At 37.4% G+C, this 22,687-nt stretch overlaps 1 protein-coding gene across 2 annotated transcripts in view; it reads left to right on the forward strand.

The window, feature by feature from the left end:
• TRPC1 (transient receptor potential cation channel subfamily C member 1) overlaps positions 1-22,687 on the forward strand; it is a 68,410-nt gene that overhangs the window by 39,183 nt on the left and 6,540 nt on the right. For both annotated transcript variants that reach the window (XM_037040272.1, XM_037040281.1), the window contains 3 exons: positions 4,842-5,178; positions 14,994-15,133; positions 16,741-16,884. In XM_037040272.1, the coding sequence (XP_036896167.1) occupies positions 4,842-5,178; positions 14,994-15,133; positions 16,741-16,884 (621 nt within the window). The remainder of the gene's footprint in view (positions 1-4,841; positions 5,179-14,993; positions 15,134-16,740; positions 16,885-22,687) is intronic.

The raw sequence follows: 22,687 nt of genomic DNA on the forward strand, positions 1-22,687 counted from the left end.
GATAAGATCTTGTGTCGTGACCTCATAATGAAGTTTCCATCTCATATTTTGTCTGTCATAGTTTGTTTTATTGATCTGGTTATAATAGTCCTTTTTATAGTAATAGTGCCTTTCCTTTGAAAAATAAAGTATCAGATGTTATGTTTCTTGATTCTTATTTGTTAATTTATTGTGAAACCGAAGGGTGGAGAGGAACATGACCAGATAACTAAGTTGAATGTGATTCTTCTGACATCATCCCTTCCTATTAAAGGAAATACCTATTTCTCTTCCCATACACATACATACACGATTCAGGACCTTGAAGAAGGAAGAAGGCCTGAATTTTCAAGTTTATTTTAAGGCTCATTTACTGAATGAATGTATACATTTTATATGTATACAATGATATACAGTTGATAGTATGGAGTATTGATAAATGGTACTTTAAAGGTATTGCTTCTAAGACCCCTTATTTTTGTTATGAACATAGATATTGGCATAAAACTTGTTTATCAAATTCATTTTAATATAAAAAAGAAGCCTGAAATAGATAATGGCAGAAGGCAAAATACAGGACCTCTGATGCTAGGAACAGAATTTTTTTTAATTTTGGTTGAAAATGTAAGTCTCATATATGAGATCTGTCCAGAAGGTATCCAGCCATGTGATAGGAAAAATAGAGACATTTGTTGAAGAAGATACAAGAAACATTGTACATAGGACAATGACACCTCAGTCCCCTGCAAAGTAGACACCTTAGGACCTCACAGTGTTCTCTCAATTGCCATCAGCTACCACATTGTATTTTCCTGAATCTCATCAACAATCTGAAATCTCCTCCCTTTCAAAGGTGATTTTAGTTTTGGGAAAAGCCAGAAGTCACAGGGCACCAATCTGGGCTGTAGTGAGGCTGAGTCACCTGGGTGATTCAATGTTTCACCAAAAAACTTTGCATAAGATATGATGCATGAGCAGGTGCATTGTTGTGATGAAGCTGCTGATCACTAGTTACCCATGGCTGTGGCCTTCTGAATCGTCCAAATAGTTTTCACAGAGGATGTTTAAGCATAATGCAAAATTGGGTGCAGATTTGTTGTTCTACTCACTTAGTCATTTTTAATGTGACAGCCACATGGTACACGTGCTCACTCCATGATGTCTACTGCCCCACTGACTAGTATAGTTGTCATTGTTCATGCATGTGCATTCCAGTCCACTCTCCTAGGCTGCCAGGTTACATTGATGTTGTGCAAACTGTTCTGATTATATTAATAGTGGCTGGATTTTTTTTCTGCACAGACCCTGTAGCTTGGATACGGGGATTTTAAGATGTTTACTTCAAGATTACCTAGATAGTATATTGTTTATCCAGATCTGTGGCTTCAAATCCTGTATTTTTTCTAGTATTCCAAGATTCTTGGTTAAGATAAAACATTTTAGGGAAAAAATTAAGTATAAGAATTTAGACCAGTGTAGCTATAAGATTGTAAATCAACAAACTAGCTGTGTGGTTTAAAAAGAAAATATAATGCTAACATGTACAAGTAGAAACAGAACAGAAACCCGATGTAACCTTCCTCTGACATATATTTTGACTACACATTATTGACTATATACTAGGTTAATTTATATACTTATTTGTCCCACAACTTAAAATAGACATGAAATTTTAGAATATGGAGATAGAATAGGAGATAACAAGATACAAATCAATAGTAGATTTGTATCAATAGTATTCTAATAGTAGAATAGGAGATAACAAGATACAAAATCAATGTAAGTGATTGGGAAATGAACATCAAAGAAAAGTGGACAGAACCAAGGTAATCCTGGTTAGGGAAGAAACAACCAAGAGGCAATGTATTTATGTATTTATGTACCTGAAGGACACACAAGAGGTAATCAAATGTTTCCTTCTAAAGAAGACAAAAGAAAAGAAAAGAGAAACAGTAATGTTTTTAGTTGAAAGGAAGATATTCCGTAATTTTAAGGATTAAAGAAAATGTAAAATAGCTTTTTAAACTAAATTTCTAAGTATGATTAAAGGAGGAGATAATATTTTCCCAAATAATTGGTAGACTTTATTCATCCTGAATAACAAACTACTCTAATACTTAGTTGCCTAAAATAGCATCTCATCATTTATAATAGTTTTATAATCATTTTATTATGCTCTTGGATTCCCTTGGGACTTAGGAAAGAGCATAGCAAAAATGGTTTGTCTCTGGTTCACTGTGGGTAGGGCCTCACCTAGAGACAGCTCACATGACTGGGAGCTCCCGTCACTTGGAGGCTTCTTCACTCATACCTCAGGTGCTCGAGCAGGCCCTTGAGGACTCGAGCAGGGAGCTCTGAGTGGGCTGGGTGCTCAGGTAGATAGGTCCACAGAGGGTGGGCTTCTTGAGAACTGGAACCATACCGGGGCATGGCCATGATGGTGGGTTGGCTATGGGGAGATGGTCTGAGGGTCCTCTGAGGGCTGACCAGGGTGCCTGCATATAGCCTGGGCTTCCGCACAGCACGCTGGCTTCGGGGTAGTAGGACTTTTTACAGGGCAGTTTATGGATCTGAGAGCAAATGTTCTTCAAAGTGGAAGCTGAATGACCTTTTATGAGCCACCTTCACAAGTCACATAGCATCACTTCTTCCAGAATCTCCTGGTTAAAGCAATCACATGTTGAAGGGTACAGAATATTGATAGCCTACCTCTTAATTAGAGGAGTATCAAAGAATTTGTGTCTCCATTTAGAGGTTTTTTTAAATCCTCACCCAAGGATATATTTTAAATTGATTTTAGAGAGAGAAGAAGGTGGAGAGAGAGAGGCATCAGTGTGAGAAACAGTCATTAATCAGTTGCTTCTCATACACACCAGCTTGGGGATTGAACCTGCAGCTGAGGTATGTGCCATGACCAGGGATCGAACCCGTGACCTCTTGGTGCATGGGACAATGCTCCAACCAACAGAGCTACCTTGGTAGGGCTGTATCTACATTTTAAATCCACCACAGAATAATAAAATTCCCAACTGAATTTTGTTTTTCCAGTTACCTATATAACATTACTATTAACTAAATCACCATTATGCAGAGGGATGGCAAGGACAGCAAACAGTCCTGAGATTGCTTTCACATTTTGGGGGAAGGGTGAAACCATTAGTTTGGGATGCTACTAAATTAGGTAATTGGTAGATGAAAAAGCTATTTCTCTCTCTAGTATTTCATCCTGAAAGACAAAGTAAGATTATTTAAGAACACCTGAATTTGAGCAGAAGAATAAAGAATGAAGTAAGACTTAAGTGCCAAAAAAAGTATAGTATTGAGTTGGCCAAAAAATCTGATTAGTGTTTTCTGTAAAATAAGAGACACATATTTCATTTTCATCAGTAACTTTATTGATTTGGATATTTTGAGTATGTCAGCTGCCTCCCGCTATCAGCTTCTAGTGGGTAGAGGCAGGGGTGCTACTAAACACCTTCTAATGCCTAAGACAGGTCCAGGGCAAAGAATTATTTGGCCAAAATGTCAACAGTACCAAGAAATTTTACAAACCACTTTTGACCCATTTGATCAGTCATAGCCCCTTCTCTATATGCTGCATATTTTTTGTGTGTTTCAGTTGTGTTTTTACTTTTCTTGAAATAATAAAGCATAATGTGCTGAAAATGCTGCATATTTTCTTCCACCTTCAATTAAAATGGCTGCACAAAAATTCACCAATTTTGATAAGTTTTGTTTTAAAGCATGCTCATGTGTCAGCTGTCACAATACCATCTAACAAAATTGTTTCGAATAAAATTACAGATAACTAAGCATGACTAGAGCCATAGTACAGAAGAAAACTAAATGAACTTTTTGGCCAACCCAATATATTAGGAAATTTCTTGGTAAGCACAATAAACAGCAGGAACTTCTTTTACTAGAGTGTTGCATTGTACAAATTATATTCTATCACAGGGAAAATCACTTTAAAATAGAAGATTGGTTAAATATAATTTAGATATCTGAGTGATGTTATAATCACTTTTGCTTTACTTTGGTAATTTCAAACCTGGTCACAGTACTGTATGTACAGTTATCAGAATCCTTAAGTTAACTTCACTCTGTGAGCATTATATTGGGAAAATACTGCCTCTGGAATTTGCAAACTGAAAAGCTTTGTAAACTTTGATAAACTTTTATTTTCTGTACTTAAACTAGAATTTTCTTCTTAGTTGGGAATATTTTTCCTTCCACACAGAGTTTGGTTTTAAGCAGACTAAAGACTATTGCACTTGAAATTTTCTGTTTTTGTACATGTGTCTGATGCTTATGCTTCGATTGCTTTGCTAGCTTGATATCTTTGTTTCCTGTAGCAAAAATCATTAATTTTTGTAGACTGAAGTCTCTTCCTATGGTTTTACTTGGCAACTGTGAAATTTCATAAACATTTTTATGAGTATTTATAAATTAAATGTTACAAAGTAGCTAAGTAGGCTAGTAATAATCATTAATACATAATAGTGCATGCTATCAACTAGGCACTACTTTAAAGAGCTTTATATTTAATCCCCATAACAAGTTTATGAAGTAGATACTGTCTCCATTGTCAGACAGGGAACTTGAGGCTTAGGCAGGTTTCACAACTGCTCCAGGTCATTTAATAGGTGGCAGAGGTAGGTTTGGGGCTGGGTAATCCGGCTCCACAGTCTGCGCTCTGAACCTCTACACTCTGTATTACGTGTAAGAAAGAAAACCTATGTGGACTGCAGAAAATTGGCTTTTTGCTACTCAAGCCTTGAATATCAATTAAACATGGTGTTATCACATCCTATTTGCAGGTTCACCTGACTTTTTTCTCATACGTGCGTATTCCTTTTCAGTTTGTCTCCCAGTCCAACTGCCAGCAGTTTCTGAATACCGTTTGGTTTGGACAGATGTCAGGTTATCGACGTAAGCCCACCTGTAAGAAGATAGTGACTGTTTTAACAGTTGGCATCTTCTGGCCACTTTTGTCACTTTGCTATTTGATAGCTCCCAAATCTCAGTTTGGCAGAATCATTCATACACCTTTTATGAAATTCATTATTCATGGAGCATCGTATTTCACATTCTTGCTGTTACTGAACCTATACTCTCTTGTCTACAACGAAGATAAGAAAAACACTATGGGACCAGCTCTTGAAAGGATAGACTATCTTCTTATACTGTGGATCATTGGTAAGTACCAAGTTCGCTTGAAAGGCTGTGCCCATTAATTCTCCTTTGCTTACTGGCATTATAAATATCTATATTCAATTTGTAATTTTATACTATTTACACATCAAGAATTTGAACACTTTTATGATCACAGAAGACTTAACTAACATTTTTACAAAAATAAATGTTCCTGAACTTGGTGATAAGGGAACAGAGCTCTTACTAATTAATTACATGGAAGTTAAAATTTTTTATTATCAGTCTCTAAAATTGTTTATGATCATTAAAAACAAATTTTGCTGATAAGTGCTTTTTTTGGTATAAGATGGTGAACCTAGTCTTACGTATTTTGAAATGTAATATATTTTATACTTTGTTGAATTTTAAGAGTTAAGTATTTTGTTTTATTACATCATTAATTTTCTTTTTAAGAATCTATGAATCTGCCCTGGCTGGTGAAGCTCAGTGGATTGAGCGCGGGCCTGCAAGCCAGAGGATCGCAGTTCGATTCCTGGTCCGGGCACATGCCTGGGTTGAAGGCCAGTTCCCAGCAAGGGATGCATGAGAGGCAACCATACATTGATATTTCTCTCCCTCTCTCCTTCCCTCTAAAGATAAATAAATTTTAAAAATTAAAAAAAATTAAAAATAAATAATAAAAAAAGAATCTATGAATCTTTGTAGTTACATTTTCCTGGTTACTCACTCTGTAAATCAGTTCTTTGTACTGATAGCCAGATCTCTTTAGAAATTACAGGGTTTTAATATATATATATAAGACACTTTGTGAAATTGGTTTTTATAAGTATTAATGCTGTGTAATGAATATTTTAAATAGCCTTCTGCTGCCCTTACCCCTTTTTTGATGGGGGTGAAAGGTAAGGAGTTCAGGTATAATTGTGTTGTCCACCTATGGACTTTTAAGGACATCTCCTTCACTTCCCTCTGTATTTCATTCTTGTTTTGAGCCTCAGCATTTCTGACTTATCTTTCTACTATTTGCTACAGAGTAAAAGGATATTGAAATTTAGTCTTTTCTGTGGTATAAAACACTGATGAATATGTTTTTGATCATTTCAGTTATTACATAATTTGAGAACAGGTAATGTAAAATGTCCACTTTTAATTCGCAGCTGTAAAATTAATTTGCATATTTTAGATTTTTTGGAAGTTAATTAATCTTAAATAACTTGATTTCAATCAGAATTTTACTTTTAGAACTATTCGGTCCATAATACGTTAATGTTTAAAATTAGGTAGATAGCCCTGGCTGGTGTAGCTCAGTGGATTGAGCATGGGCCTGCGAACCAGAGAATCACGGTTCGATTCCCAGTCAGGGCACATGCCCGGGTTGCAGGCTAGTTCCCAGCAGGGGACTCATGAGAGGCACCCATACACTGATATTTCTCTCCCTCCCTCCTTCCCTTCCCCTCTAAAGATAAATAAATAAAATCTTTAAAAAATAATAAAATAAAATAAAATTAGGTAGATAAAACAGACTTCCAGTCAGATGGCAGAGTAGGTACACCAATGTGCTCACCTCCTCCCTGACCACATCAAAACTATAACTAACCTGCACAACAGCCATTACTGAGAATTACCTGAAGCCTAGTTGAGCAGAACACCTATAATTAAGGATATAAGAAAGGAGCCTCATCAAAACCCGTGGGAGGGATGGAGACCACACGCTGTGGCGGCTAAGAATCAGAAGGCTGTGGAGGTTCCCCCTGAGGAGCAAAGGGTCCCACCCAGCCTTACATGACGCCCTAGCCTGGGGCTCTAGTACTGAGAAGTCCCTGTATCCCTGGTTGTGAAGACCAGCAGGGGTTGTAGCTAAGGGGATTATGGCTGAGTGAGAAGGGGGGCTTTTAGAGTCCCAGGCTTTCCTTGTAAAGGGTCCATCTGAGGACTTACCTTGGAGACTGACTCACTGGCTCTAATTTCAGTGTCAGGGCAGTAGTCAGGGGTGTACTTGGAGGAACTGGATTGTCTGGCTTCAGGGCAAAGGCTGGAAAGGCCACTTTCTCCCAGGCAAAAATGCTAGCAGAAGCCATTGTTCCTTTGTTGAGCCCTCCACGACCCAAGCTGCAGTCGACCTGGCTAACACTGCTCACCTTGTCCTGGTGATCTCCTAAGTCCCTGCCTCACCCATTTGGAAGGTCTACCCAAGCCTCTTCTCATGGCTTTTCTGTACAAAAGGCCTGTCTTGCCTCATGCTACTGACTTTCCTAAAATCTTTCAAAGGTTCACAAAACTTAAACAAGTAGCATCTGAACTTGGCCTGTCATGTACCTCTTGCTAAGCAGCCTCAGGCCTGGCACTAGTGACATCCAGCCTTGGTTCACAGCTGAGCCTCTCCCAGGTACTGCCAAGCCCAGCACAAGCAGCAACATCTACAGATCATTTTGTAGTTTATAACAAGTGGCCCCAGCAGGTCATAGGCAGTAGCTGACCCTGGCCTGCACCAGAGCCCCTCCCAAGAGGCTCCAGAACCAACACATGCAATGGCCAGCATCAGAGCACACCAGAGCACAATCCAGTCATCACTACTCAAGACACACACAAAGGGTGGACATGGAAGGCACCAGAACCTCTTTAGAGTGCATTCTGCTCTGTAGGTTCTACCCTAACACAACATCTCCTCCACTGGAGTCATGGTCAGCCCTCACAACCAATCAGCCTCATGGGCAGTCCCTCCCTTTTACATGCCAACAGCAGTCAAGGCTTAGCTACAACAAGAGGATGCACACAACCCTCACCAGGGTCACACTTGGGGCAAAAGCCAGGTGATCAGGGAGAATTGACCCCTGAGCCCTTGGGGACACCTACTACATAAGGCTACTTTACCAAGACCAAGAGACATAGCAGCTCTACCTAATGCATAGAAACAAACAGGGAAGCAGCCAAAATGAGGAGATAAAAGAATGTGGCCCTAATGAAAGAACAGAACAAAACTCCAGAAAAAAACAAACAAACAAAAAATGGACAAGCAACCCAACAGATGCAGAGTTCAAAGAACAGGTTACAATAATGCCCAGTGAATCTAGGGAAATAGTAGACCAACTCAGTGAGTACTTCAACAATAAAATAGAGATAGAGAATATAAAAAAAGAATTAGTGAAATGCAGAATACAATAAATGAAATGAAGAATACCTAACAGGGAATCAACAGTAGAATAAGTAAAGCTGAGGATCATGTCAGCAATTTGGAAGGCAAGGTAGCAGAATATACCCAATCAGAACAGCAAAAAGAAAAAGTACTATTTAAAAATAAGGATAATTTAAGAGGGCTCTAGGAGAACATCAGGAACATGAACATTTGCATCACACAGGCACCTAAAGGAGAGGAAAGGGAGAAAAAGGTATTAAAAACTTATTTGAAGAAATGACAGAAAACTTTCCTAACCCAATAAAAGAAGGAGACATGCTAGTCTGGAAGCACCGAGTCCCAAACAGAATAAACTCCAAAAGGCCCACACCAAGACACATCTTAAGTAAAATTAAGCAAAAGGTTAAAGACAAAGAATTTTAAAAGCAGCAGGAGAAAATCAGTTAGTTACCTACAAGGGAGAGCCTATAAGACTGTCAGTTTCTCAAAAGAAACTTTGTAGGCCAGAAGGGATTGGCCCAAAATATTCTAAGTGATGAAAAGCAAGGCCTACAACCAAGACTACCCAGCAAGGCTATCATTTAGAATTAAAGGAGAGATAAAGAGCTTCCTGATAAGAAAGAGCTAAAGAAGTTTACCACCACCAAATCAGTATTATAAGAAATGTGAAAAGAGTCTTCTTGAAGAAGAAGGAGGAGGAGGAAGGGGAAGGAAGTGGGAGGAGGAGGAGAAAGATAAGAAATGTTAAACAATAAAATCTTGCCATTTGTACTAACATGGATGAATTGGGAGGGTGTTGTGCTGGGTGGGGTGGGTTGAACCAAGAAAGACAAATTCTGTGTGCCTTCACTTATATGTAAAATCTAAAAAATGCTAAATGAACTGGCAAGGGAGAAGCAGACTTATAGATACAGAGAATGTTTGGTTGGTTGCTGGGTGGAAGGGTGTTAGGGGAATAGGTTAAAAGGGGGAAGGGATTAAGATGTACAAATTGCCAGTTAAAAACAGTCATTGGGATGTAAAGTATGATATAGGGAATATGGTCAATAATATTGCAATGACTGTGGTGCCAGATGGGTACTAGACTTAGAAGGGTGAACATTTCCTAAGTTGTACAATATAAATATCTAATCACTATGTGTACAACTGAAACTAATATAATAGTATGTGTCAGCTATAATTGAAAAATAAAAGGTATTAAAAATAAAACTAGGTATATAAAGTAAAAATAATATACATCTGAACTTTAGGTCAAAGGCTATGAAATAATTTCTTATTAATATTTTCTTTTTCTTTGTTTCTGTTACTTTTTCTAAAATGGTATGTTTAATTTAGTAAATAATTTATACTTTATCATATGTAGTTCCAAATTGCATAGTTATAGATCTTTTCAATGTGAAATTTGTGTACATTGTTGAGTAAGTTAAAAAATACTGGGCTGAAAGAAATCTCTTAAGAAACACTTCCTCTATTCATTTGGGTGTCCAACCTTTGGAGTCTCTGGGCCACACTTGAAGAGGAAGAGTTGTCTGGGGCCGCACATTAAATACACAAACACTAACAAAAACTGATGAGCCAAAAAAAGGTTTTCATAAATTTCCGATTTTGTGTTGGGCTGCATTCATAGCCATCCCGGGCCACATAGTTAAATCTGAAACTATTTCTAAAAGATTGTTGTATATACCTTAGTCATAAAGAAAGGAAGTTTTATACAGTTTATTTATAACCCACTGTTTAAATGGTAATGAGTAAGATAGAAAATATCTTTTTTTTAATAAATAAGATTCAGTTTACCCAAGTCTGTGTAAGAACCAAATTACAGTTATATTTCCTAGCAGCGAGCAAACACTCATTGAATTCAAAGCCCTTCCACTCTTTGGATCGAATGAACATGCTGCTGTCACTGAGTGTGGCAATGATGGTAAAACTGTGGCTACTTCTTTTTGATTGTGGTGACCCTGTTTTCAATACCATTATTGCACGCACACACACACAATATGATTTATCCTCCAATCATATTCTGCCTCAATAGAATTCACTGTGAGTAAGCCAGTAAAATTCCTGAAATTATTTTACTTTCCTCAGTACAGCTTCTGCTTTAAACATTTAGATCTCCATAAACCTTGCCAAGGATGTCTTCTAAGCCTGTTACACAAGTGGATTACTATGGGCTTTCTTAAGTATATAATCTGAATGTGGTCTGAGGAAACACAGAGGAATCGTTTGCCTGCTTGTCAAAAGTCGCTCCTTGGCTCACTTTATCTCACGCCAGGAGCACAGTAAGCTTTGACTCACGGTGACTGACTTTTGTACATTTGTTTCCTGTTCGTTTTCTTAGCCCTCCAGAAAAGGTAGGGTTAAATTATAAAAATTAAGGTAGGGAAAAAGAAACTGTGTTGGTGAATGCAAGAATACTAATGGTATCCTTTCTTAATTTTATACTGTTAGAATATACTAGAACAGCCACTATAAAACTGTATTTCAGAAAATGGCATACCTGCTCTGTTTAAGCACGGGCAGAAACACACAGGGCCCAACATTCATGGAGCTTGTGGTCTAATTAAGGCAAAAACAGACAAACAAACAAACAAAAAACCCAAACAGAATAACTTGAGAATCATATATAAATTCAAAATCTCAGATGAGTTAAGTGCTACTAAGTAAAGGGCAGGGAGCCAGGAGAGCAAGCGTATTCTAAGGGTGTTTCAACCTAGTCAGATTAGAAAGGCTGTTCTATGGAAGTGCTAAATGAGCTAAGATCAAAAGTGTAAATAGGAGTCAACTAGGAGAATTGGGAAAGCATTCTAGGCTGATACAAAGTTGAATTCAGAGGCCCAGTGGCAACAGGAAGCATGGTACAGAGAAGGAACCGAGGAAAGGCTGGAGCAAGGGAGGTGAAATTCAAGGGGAAGCTGTATAAACAGGTGTGCTCCAGACCATGGAGACTTGCAGGCCATGCTGAGTAACTGACTCTACTAAGAACAATGGGAAGCCATTGCCAGGTTTAAGCAGACGATCAGGTTTGCCTTTTGAAAAATCATCTGGTTACAGTGTGGAGAATGGGTTGGGAGGGTAGGGCTGTAGCAAGAGTAGATGGAGGGAGACCAATAGGACGCTGTTGCAGTACTCCGGTGGAAGCTGGTGGTGTCTTGGATTTGGGGATATGATAGGAAAAGAGGTAAAGAAACAGACTCGAGAGATATTTACAAAGTGAAGCCAATACAACATGGAAATACATATTATGTAGGGGTGAAGGAGATTATTAAACAACATAGATATTTTGGTAGAGTACTAGGGTTGGAGGTTTGTGAGTGGGTATACCTACAGAGTGGTTCTGGATAGGCTGTAATTGCAGTCTTTGAGATATCCCAAAGAGATGTCCATCAGACATCTTAGCCTGGGGCTGAAGAGGAAGTCTAAACTTGAGTTAGCCATTGTGAATGAACTATGGTCATGGATGGGACACTGGGGAAAGTATAAAATTAGAAGAAGAGAGGACCTACAACCAAGCCTTGAGGAATCCCCAAATCATGGAATTACGGTTTGCTAATTTTTGTTTCTAATTCTAAAAAAACAAAAACAAGAAGGATCCTAAAATACAGTACATTGATTATGTAGCAATTGCATTGCTTATAATAGTTTAAAGTTACTTTGTTCTTCCAGTTCAATTCAGAAGAATGAAATATGTTGTGTATTAGCTTCGTTTTTGGTGTGGGGTGTGCCCAGGAGGTGGGAAACTGCCTGACTGTGGTACTTACTGTTCTTTCATATGTCTCGGCCTTTTTTGACCAAAAATCTTCTCTAATTCATGTTCCGATTTTAGTCAAGAGTTCCCTTTGGTATAATATTGCATTTTACATAATACAGTTCTACTTACTTTTGTAAGCATTGGTGGGGGGGTAGTGTTACAGTGTCACAGTGTTGGAGTTAATAAAATGTACACTATTTGGTTTAACATTTTCAGATAGTTCATTATATTTTCTTTTTTTTCTCCCCTGCTACTTCTTCATTTAAAATAGCTGCTCATCCAAGTGGAATTCTTTCTTTTTAAAAAAAAATATTTTATTTACTTTTAGAGAGAGGGGAAGGGACGGAGAAAGAGAAAGAAACATCAATGTGTAGTTGTGTCCCCCCCAGGGACCTGGCCCGCAACACAGGCTTGTGACCTGACTGGGAATCAAACCAGCGACACTTTGGTTCTCAGGCTGGCACTCAGTCCATTGCGCCACAACAGCTAGGGCGTAAGTGGAATTCTTAAAAGTGCCTTTCTTGCCAGATCTGCGAATATTTGTAAATGTTTTTTCTATGTAAAATATGGTTACTGTATATTTAAGATGTTATGAACAGAATTTTTCAAGAATGTATCGTGTTTCCCAGGGGAATTATTCTCCCTGGTGGGAAGCCAGAGAATGATTCTGATTGACTTAACTTGATCTTCACCCACATGTTACATTACAACACTGTTCTGTTGTTACTTTATAATATTTTAAAGATATCTTCATGTAGGAATGTATCATAAAACTATCCTGGATTACATTATTGTTCTCTGACACTCCTAGGAATATATAACTATGGAGGAATCTCTGGCCAAAAATGAGGAAGTTTTGTTTGTTTTTTATGTGTTTTAGCTGTATATGTTTATTCACTTAACATAAATTTTTGAGCACCTGCTATGCTATTCAGGACATTTACATTCAGTTCATTGGTTAATAAAACAGATTCTTACACTTGAAGAGCTTACCCCAAATGAGGGGAAGATAGTTAATAATAGACGTACTAAGTAAACTGTACCCAATGCTTAAAAAGGATAAGTACTAAGCGGAAAAATAGAAGCAGAGTCGGGGTGGGGGCGGTTGGAAGCATGGGGTTTGCAATTTTAAATAGAGTGATAAGAGTAGGTGGTGGCAAAGACACGAAGTGAGGGTGTTAGCCAAATGGATGTCTGGCTGAGGAGCTCCCAACCAGAGGGAAGTGCCGATGTGAAGGCCTGGAGGCAGGAGTCTTGTGTGTTGCAAGAACAGCAAGCAATCAAGGAGGCCAGTGTGACTAGAGTAATAGAAGGAAAGATCGGAGAGGAGGTCAGGGAGGAGAGGTAATGTATGGCTTTGCAGTCTATTGCGAGGAATCTGGTTCTGACTCTGAATGAAATGGTGTAAAGGAAGGTGCAATGCCCACCCTGCATGATCAACAGCAGTGATTTGGGGTTCACATTCGCGCTCGTAGGACACAATAGGCAGAAACCTGGTACCAGGCGTACTTAGCTTTGTAGGGTACAAACAGAAAGTAGGGCATGACAGCTTCAATACATCTTTGTTAGCGGTTCTTACAAAAGTTTGGGGCTGCTTCAAAACCTCATAGCAGGCACACTCGGTTATATGGGATATGGCCACTTGGATGTGTGTGGCCAGCTAGAGAAGCCTCAAATCTAGAAGGAACTGTATCTAATAAAGCCTAAGCATGTAGCTCCCACAACAGCCACATTCGTAAGTTAAATGAGACATCACACAGAGAAGCTGAGGCCTGTGTTTCTCCACATTTTTACATACTTGCTGTGTATACTTCATGGTCTTTGAGTTCAGTCATAGTCTTCCTGGTCCAAATGTAGTTTCTCAACTGGTGGTTATTTCTATAATGTTGAAGCACAGCTGTCCTTCCATATTTTTCTTAACATAGTATGCTTCCAAGGAAGTCACTTTAATAGATGATAGTATGAGATTATGTTCCCATGGAGAAAGAGTTCTGACCTTCCGTGAATTCTTCTTTTTTTGAGAGTTACTACCGGGTTTTGAGGAGAAAAGTTACACTTGGCATTTTAAAAGGATTACTCTGATTGCTGTGTTGAGAATAGATTTTAGGGACATTGGAGTAAAGGAAGGGAGACCACATAGGCTATTAAAGCAATCCAAGCAAGAGATGATGGTGGCTTGAAGTTGAAGTAGTAGTGAGAAGGGTTAGATGCTAAGTGTATTTTGAAAATAGAACCAAAAGGTTTTGCTATCGCATTGAATGTTTGGTTTAAAAGAAACATTAAGTCAAGGCTGATTCAAGGACATTTGGATGGAGCAACTAGAAGAATGTAGTTGCCATCCAATGAAATGAAAGTCTTCAAGGGCAGCGAATTTAGGGGCAGAGATTAGGAGTTCAGTTCAGACATGTAGGACATCCAGCTGGAGACATAGAGTAGCCAAGGACCTATACAAGTAGAATTCAAGGGAGGGTTAGAGATATTTATTATATAAATACAGGGTGAGTTTAGAAACATAACATTTGGAAGTCTGCCACACATACGTATTTACAGCCGTTAGACCAGGCTGGATGAGGTCACTGCAAGAGTGAGTGTAGGTGAGAAAGGGATCAGGAACTGAGCCTTTGACATGTGTGTCTGTGGGGCATCGATTTATTTGTTTTCTTTGGCTTGTTGACCTTACTCCCTCTCTGTGAAAGATATTATATGAAATTGAAATTGAAATTAATATCTTTCAATTAAAAGATATTAATTGAAATTGAAATTGAAAAGATATTATATGAAATTTTGTTTCATTATATGAAACGAAATTGTTATTTTGTTTCAAACTTTAGAATTTTTACTGAAAAGTTATTTTTTTTCTTAATGAGGCTATAGCTGATGCAAATGTTATTTGTTTGATACTTTGGGTCTTAAAACATTTTTCACTTTATTATTGAATTAACAGAGCGTTATCTGATTTTTTCCTTCTTTTTTTTTTAGGGATGATTTGGTCAGACATTAAAAGGCTCTGGTATGAAGGGTTGGAAGACTTTTTGGAAGAATCCCGTAATCAACTGAGTTTTGTCATGAATTCACTTTATTTGGCAACCTTTGCCCTCAAAGTGGTTGCTCACAACAAGGTGACTATTAGCTGTGTCAGTTGGAGGCATGGATGAAGTTTATTTAGGAAGAACCTGGTTAGATACCTAGCTACCTAATTCAGAATTACGTTGGCTCGAGTCTGTATCTGATATGTTTTCATTTTAAACCTACCCCTGTGCAAGGGCCTAGTGCACAAGGCTGCACTCCCTCCAATAGTTTAAAGGAGGTGAACCACCTTTCAATGATGGTTACCTACTATATGTCAGGCACCGTGGTTGATACTTGCTATACTTTATCTCATTTTATCCTCATAGGGGCTCTGTGAGACAGGCGTCCTTATCCCCATTTTTCAAATAAGGAAAATGAAGCTCAGAAATGTTAAGTAACTTGTCCAGGACCACACAGTAAGAAACCAAGACTGGATTTAAATCCAGGTCTGTCTAGATGTTTTCTTTCTACCGAATGCTGATTCCTTATATCTGAGCTAGGTTTATTTACCTCATTGATCTGTAGGTACTTAAAATGAAAACACAAAGTTATTTAAATTAATTAGCATTAGATATCTTCACATCTGCCAGAAAAAACTTACATGAATACAATTCATTATATAGTATTTCTCACATTCCAAAACATGATTTATTTTACACAGCTTAAAAAGTAATGTATATGTAATCATTTTTCTGATACCTATGTTAAATTTAGAAATTGACAAATATCTAGCTTTATTGATATCTTCCAATTTTACTTGTATAAAGATTTATGCTTCCCCTAGCCTAGAAAAGGTAATAAAGATATGGTATTTTCTGGATTTTTGGACCAATTTATAGACTATAGGAAAAGTGAACTGGTTATCTAACATCACTTTACTTTATTAGAAACTCTGTTCCTTAAAGGAACGTGTTTGTTGGGTGTCTTCAATGACCAGAGTTGTGAAATTATTAAGAAATAAAAATTGGTCATATATAGATAGATGATTGAAGAAAGAGTTGAGGGTCATTGCTTTTTAGACTGGTCTCTTTAGTTGTTGAAGTGAGGTGCTTAGATCATATATTAACCAAGCCAGGACATTTTGAGAATTAAAGGGGACAAATACTGTTAACAATTGTGCCAGGGTAACTGATTTATAGCTTGAGACTATCCCAGACAATTGGAACACGTGGCCACTCTACGTCTGGACACAATGCACCCTCTTCGCTGTGGCATTTACAAGGAATAAGACCCTCTCTAGAGGGTCCATCATTCTGGAACCTGGAGTCAAGGGGCCAGGTTAATTTAATATGATAGCTAATTAATTAACATGTGGACATACTTCAAATTTGTGTTGTGGAATTTAAGAAAAACTAGCAAACATTTTATTTGTAAAATGTTCAAGGACAGTTTTGAAACTGTTTAATTTTTTTAAAACCTAACAATTTCTGAGAAAACCTCATATAGAGTAATGACATTGCCTTATCTATGTAGAAATCTTTTATTTAGTTAAAACAGTTATTTCTATTAAAAGAAGAAAAACTTTATAAAACATAAATGGTGATCTCCCACAAGGAGACATAACTTATATAGGTTTTTTCCCCCAAGAATTGCAGTATGTTTCTGTTTTCCTAAATTGAGAGATGTATTTACCTTTGGCTTTTCCCCCTAACTTTAGTTTCATGACTTTGCTGATCGGAAGGACTGGGATGCATTTCACCCTACACTGGTGGCTGAAGGGCTCTTCGCGTTTGCAAACGTGTTGAGTTATCTTCGTCTGTTTTTCATGTATACGACAAGTTCTATCTTGGGTCCATTACAGGTAAATAAATAACGTTTCTTAAAGGTTATTTGTTAGATGTCATCCTTATTAATATGTTTCTACCTGTCCACTGGAACATTGTTCTCTCATGATGTTAAAGCTAACCTTTGTTTTTGAAAAAATTAACAATTGAAAGGACACAGTGTGTTCACCTCCTTTGCTTCTGGCTTAATGATAATCCTCAGCTTTCAGGTATTGAAACCGTACTAAACTGTGGCCCATTGTCTGGCTCTTCCTCGTCCACAGACATAGATAGGTTTTAAGTATAGTTATACTTCAGAATTAGAGAGACATAAAAATCTGCTTCTTACCAAAATGAATCTCACATTTAAAATTTTAAGTGATAAATCTAAGGGAGCTGTTGTATAAACAGAATTTATACTACGTGGGTTTGAAAACATGTAAGCTCTATTTTAAAAAATACTCTTTCACTTTATTTAGTAAGTATTAAATGGGATAAGTTGAAAAATAGCATATTTAGAGCTAAAAATTCACAGAATTCATATAGCCCAGTTTTCATATAGTATATTATATATGAAAAAGCTGAGCTTTTGAGATATTATGTGATTGTTATGCATGCGAGTCCAGGGCTAAATGCTTACTTTTTTTGCAGTAAAGAAAGGACTCAAAATTGGCTGAATTTACCCCGCAGATTTTATTAGTTGATTGTTTTATAGAAAATGGGATCAATTATGTTAGGTGATTGGCTCTACATAAACTCTTAAGTTATAAATCTGAAAATCTGAGCAATATTTATTTTTTCTTGATAAATCAAAATTTACTAACAATTTTGGATTCACTTTTATATTTTTAAAGGATATATTTTTTGGAAACTAAGACTAAACTTATTTTCATCATAATTTTAAAAAAATTTTTTATTGTTGTTCATTGACAGTATCCTATATTTAAATACAAGGCAAAATTACCCTTTCCAGAGATGTGAAAATAGAATGTGTGGGGGAAACCTGATTTGATTTGGTTTGTGCTGTCATCCTCAACAGTGTTTCCTGAAGTATGACTGCCTTAACCAGGTCTGATGGAAATAAGCTTGGGGCACACTGCATTCCATATACTTCTTTTGGGAATTCACAGTTCACATTATTACAGTAAAGTCTGTGAGAAAGAAGTAAAGAAACTTGTTTAACCTTGTTCGAACTGTCATTACTTATATTCACTTAATGCCATACCCATCTTTCACAAAATAAGGTCTCTGTTTTCCTCCAAAATATAGTATGTGAAACACCGGTTTGAACCAACTTTTTTATTTATTTAGTTTTGCCACTAATATCTTCTATGAGTATTTTAATTAAGAGTTAACAGTAATTTTACATGCATGTTGATTTTTAAGCTAAAAACTGATGGTATCACTCAGTTCATGTGCTAGAAATTTCTTTATAAATTTCTAGAGTTAAAAAGGAGAAAGTATATTACTCTTTCTTACTGAGTTATCTCTTCGTTTTTCTTATCTACTTCAAATTATCTATTTGTCCTCCAAAGTCTCTTCCCCAAAACTATACTTGTATACACAAAAACTGTGGTTGCCATTTCTACTGTTGGCTGTGTTTTCTCTTCCAGCAGGGTAATTCATGGGGTTCTAATAGCCATAGAACTGACAAGTAGTTTGTGAGGCCTACAAATATTTATTGTGCTCCTGTTTTTTAAAATGTCTTCAGGTTAATCATAATACACATTTAAACATTGTGATCTAGTTCAGCAAATGATTTTTTAAAAATTATTAAGGTATAATTTGCATAGAATAAAATGTACCCATCTCAACTGTATAGTTTGATGAATTTGGTGAATGTATACACTTGTTTAATTACCACTATAAGCAAGATATAGAACATTTGCATTCCTCCTAAGAGTTTCTTGATGCCTTTTTGCATTTAGTATTGGGTTGGCCAAAAACTTAGTTTATTTTTTTTCTGTACAATGTCTTTAGAAGTGCTTAGTTGTCTTTAATTTCATTGGAAACAATTTTGCTCGATTGTATAGTGACGGCTGCATTTTTAAAAACTTATCAATATTGGTAAATTTTCATGCAGACATTGTAATATTGAAGGTAAAAGAAAATATGCAACTTTTTAGTATGTTATGCTTTATTATTTCAAGAAAAATAAAAATGCAACTGAAACACAAACAAAGATTTGTACAGTGTATGGAGAAGGTGCTGTGACTGATCAAAAGTGTCCAAAGTGGTTTGTGAAACTTCTTGGTACCATTGACATTCTGGCCAAATAGTTCGTCACTGTAAGGCTGTCTTATCCGTTGGAAGATGTTCAGCAGCACCCCTGGCCTCTACCTACTAGATGCCAATAGCAGGAGATAACCAACATACTCAAAATATCCGAATCAATAAAGTTATTGATGAAAATGAAAAATGTGTCTTTTATTTCATGGAAAAAACTAAACAGACTTTTTGAACTACCCTTATCTCAGGCAACCATTGATTATATGCGTGTGGTTGTCTAATGTAGGCTAGTCTGAGAACAAGGATTTGAAAGTACAAGTAGAATTAATGGGGTGTTACAAAGCAAACCTTCCAGACAGAAAGTCATCTCCATCTTTAGAGTCTGACTGGTTCCCATGGATGCAGCCTCCTTGCTGCAAGTCATCACATCAAGGGGAAGAGCAGAGGGCAAAAGGCAGATAGCCTGGGCCTGCTGTCTTTCTCTTTTTATTAAGAGAATAAGTACTTTCCAAATACTTCCACTTGTAACTCATTGGCCAGAATGTGTGCATGGGACTAGTTGTAGCTACAAGGAAGTCTGAGGAGATAGTACTTTTAATTGAGCTTATTTTCCCTCAAGAAACCAAGATCTGGTTAGTTAGGAAGAGGGCAAAAAATAGATATTAAATAGAAACCTGTAGAGTCATATTTTCAGGCTTTTTGAAAAGAAGCTTTCATGTAGAATTGTTTTCTAGTGTAGTCTCATTAACACAACAGATTTGTATAACATAATGGTGCCAATGTATTCTAGAGTAATTTTGTGTATAACATGTGTAGCTCCTTTTTTATATTTCCTTCATCATAAGTAAGAAACTAAATCAAACTAGAGTAATCCAGTTATGAATATAAAACTAAAATAAATGTGAAAAGGAAATTGACAGTGTTAACTACTTTAGCAAAAGTACAACTTTTCTCCTTTATGTACATAACCTACTATTTCAGACAGTGTTTTTATGTAATAACTGCAGTTGTTTGTTAAATTTATCTGCATTTACTACTGTTTTTTTCCTTTCAAATCTTTGTAGATTTAGAAGTTGACAGACTTTTATTTTAACTGGTTATGTAATCTGTGGTAAAGGCACAGATTTCTCCCTTTGTTAGGATATGACCATGTTTTATCATCCGAATGGAGACACTTTGGGGAATGAGAGGGATGCCATTATTTATACTAAGTTGGAGCAATAGCTATAAACTGGGACTGTCCTAGGCAAATCAAGGTGTTTGAAATATCGTATGGTGGAATATAAAAAACAATCCTGTATTCAGCAATGACTGAATCCTGTATCCTAGCATTTGACATTTTTTATGATTGTATTCATTAAGTTTGTGGCTTATATTGTAGGTAGACATTGAAAGGTGGCCTTCTACAATCTTAGCCTACTTACTTTCTAGCCACCTCTCACTATACGTATCTCTTTGTCCCTTCCTGAAGTAGTTCTCCATTTGGGTAGAGAGCAGTCACTAATCCCACACATGTCCAATGCGTTCCCACTTCCATGTCGTTGTTCATGTTGTTACCGTGTTTAGAATATCCGAGCCATGTCCTCTGCTTGTTGAAATTTTACTTGTTTAACCAACACATACTGAGTACCTGGAAGGTACTGGGCTCTGGGGATACTAAAATCCATAATAAGCTGCGATATCTCCTTAAGGAGCTCATTGTTCACTGAGGGTTGAGGGTGATAAGCAGTGGCATTTAGAGCGGCAAATGCTGAAGTACAGAGCTTTGGTCCAAGGCATCCGAGAAGACTTCCCGGAAGAGATGGCACTGGAGTTAAGCACTGGAAGATGAGCAGAGAGGAGGTGGGTGGAGGGCTGTCGAGGAGCCGGCAACTGTGCCAGGGTTAGCGTCCTCTCCGCTGAGAACCGATCCCTGCACCTCTGCTCCCATGTGAAAGGAATACTCCGTCTCATGCACCTCATACCTTGAACCTTTAATGAGCACTTCCTTAAAGCTTGTCTTAACTGTAAGCCAATTTAAATTTAGTTTGTCTAAAATTGTAAGGTATGCTGTTTCTACTAAATTAAAACTTCCTTAAGGGTAGGGGAATTTTCTCATTTACACTTTACTCACTCCTTTGCCATAGCTGTTACTTAATGCATGTTTGTTGAATTTAAAAACTGGTGCTGATTCCTGTGAGAAAAAAACAGCTGATGGAGAAATAGGCCTCTAGCCTAGCTGTTGCCATAGCTACGTTATTCAGAATAATAACAGCCAGTAGCATTCACTGGACATTTTGTGTGCACTGGGCACTGTGCTAAGACTTTCGCTTACTTAATCCTCATCACAACCCTTGCTATTTTTATTTCCATTTTACAAATGGCGAATCTATGGAATTGGAGAGGTTAGATAGTTCATAGAACTTACAAGGGGAGTCAAGACTTGAACCTGAGTCTGACTCCAGAGACCAAGGAGCTCTTTGACATTAGCTCCCCTGCTTTTGCGGAGGATGTTACCTCTGCACCTCAGCAGATGTAACAGGGTAGAATCTATAAATAGCGGTGGTCACAGTACTAATAGCAGTGAACACTGGGGTCCTTAATGTGGAACTTTTTAAAATTTTTTACTTTCTATTTTTTAATTTTTCCTTTCTATTGACTTCATTGGTGTGACACTCGTTAACACAATTACATAGCAATTCCATAGCACATCATGTGTATACGAGATTGTGTGCTCACCGCCCAAACCATTCTAGGACCTTTACATTTATTACCTCGTGTAATCCTCACAACCATTCTACAAGGCAGATGCTTTTATTTTCATTTTACAGAGGAAGAAATGGAGGTATATGCACATTAAGTAACATGAGCTAGGTCACACAGCTGGTAAGTAGTGAAACCGAAATTCCCATCCAGGAGCTGTGTGGCTCCAGAGCTGTGGGTTAACTACGCTGCAAGGTTGTTTCTGTGCTACATGGTAACACGATTCGCTCATTAACTTTTATTGTATCACACTTCTGTGAGCAGGCATCAGTAATTTGTAGAGTTTTAAAATTCCCCGTTTATCCACATGTTTCCAGTGAATTAATCAACTTTTAACACTGGTAGTTAGATGGGTAGACAGAAAGGAAAGAGAGGACCACAAAGCTTTCATCGTAATCTTCATAGCTCCATGACTTATTGCAACTTCATCTCTGTGAGTCTTGGGTTCTGGGTCTGTTGTGAGGATGGAACGTGTCAATGTGTGCAAGATGCACAGCAGGGCAGCCGGCATGTGGAGGGCTTTCCGTAAAGTGTGAAGCTTACTTTCCCCAGATTTGAAGAAGTATTGAAGAAGAATGAAATTAGGATTGGATAAAGCTTCCAGATGCACTACACACATCTACATTACAAAAGACACTTATTAACACTAGACCCTCTCATTTGGCTTGCACACATCATACTTTCTTATAATGGACCCACAAGGAAAGAAAATCAGTTACCTCAGCCAAAGAGATTAAGGGCAGTCCTGGAGGAGGCAATGCTGTCCTTGGGAAATTGGTTGCAAAAAGTAAATGAAAAAGTTTCTCATATTGACTATATGTTTGTAAAGTTTAAGAAGCTAAAAATATAAGCATTTGTTTCCCTTCAGAT

This window comes from Sturnira hondurensis, unplaced genomic scaffold (genome assembly GCF_014824575.4).
Source record: "Sturnira hondurensis isolate 20B ecotype Veracruz unplaced genomic scaffold, ASM1482457v3 Scaffold0000396, whole genome shotgun sequence".
NCBI classification, from domain to species: Eukaryota; Metazoa; Chordata; class Mammalia; order Chiroptera; family Phyllostomidae; genus Sturnira; species Sturnira hondurensis.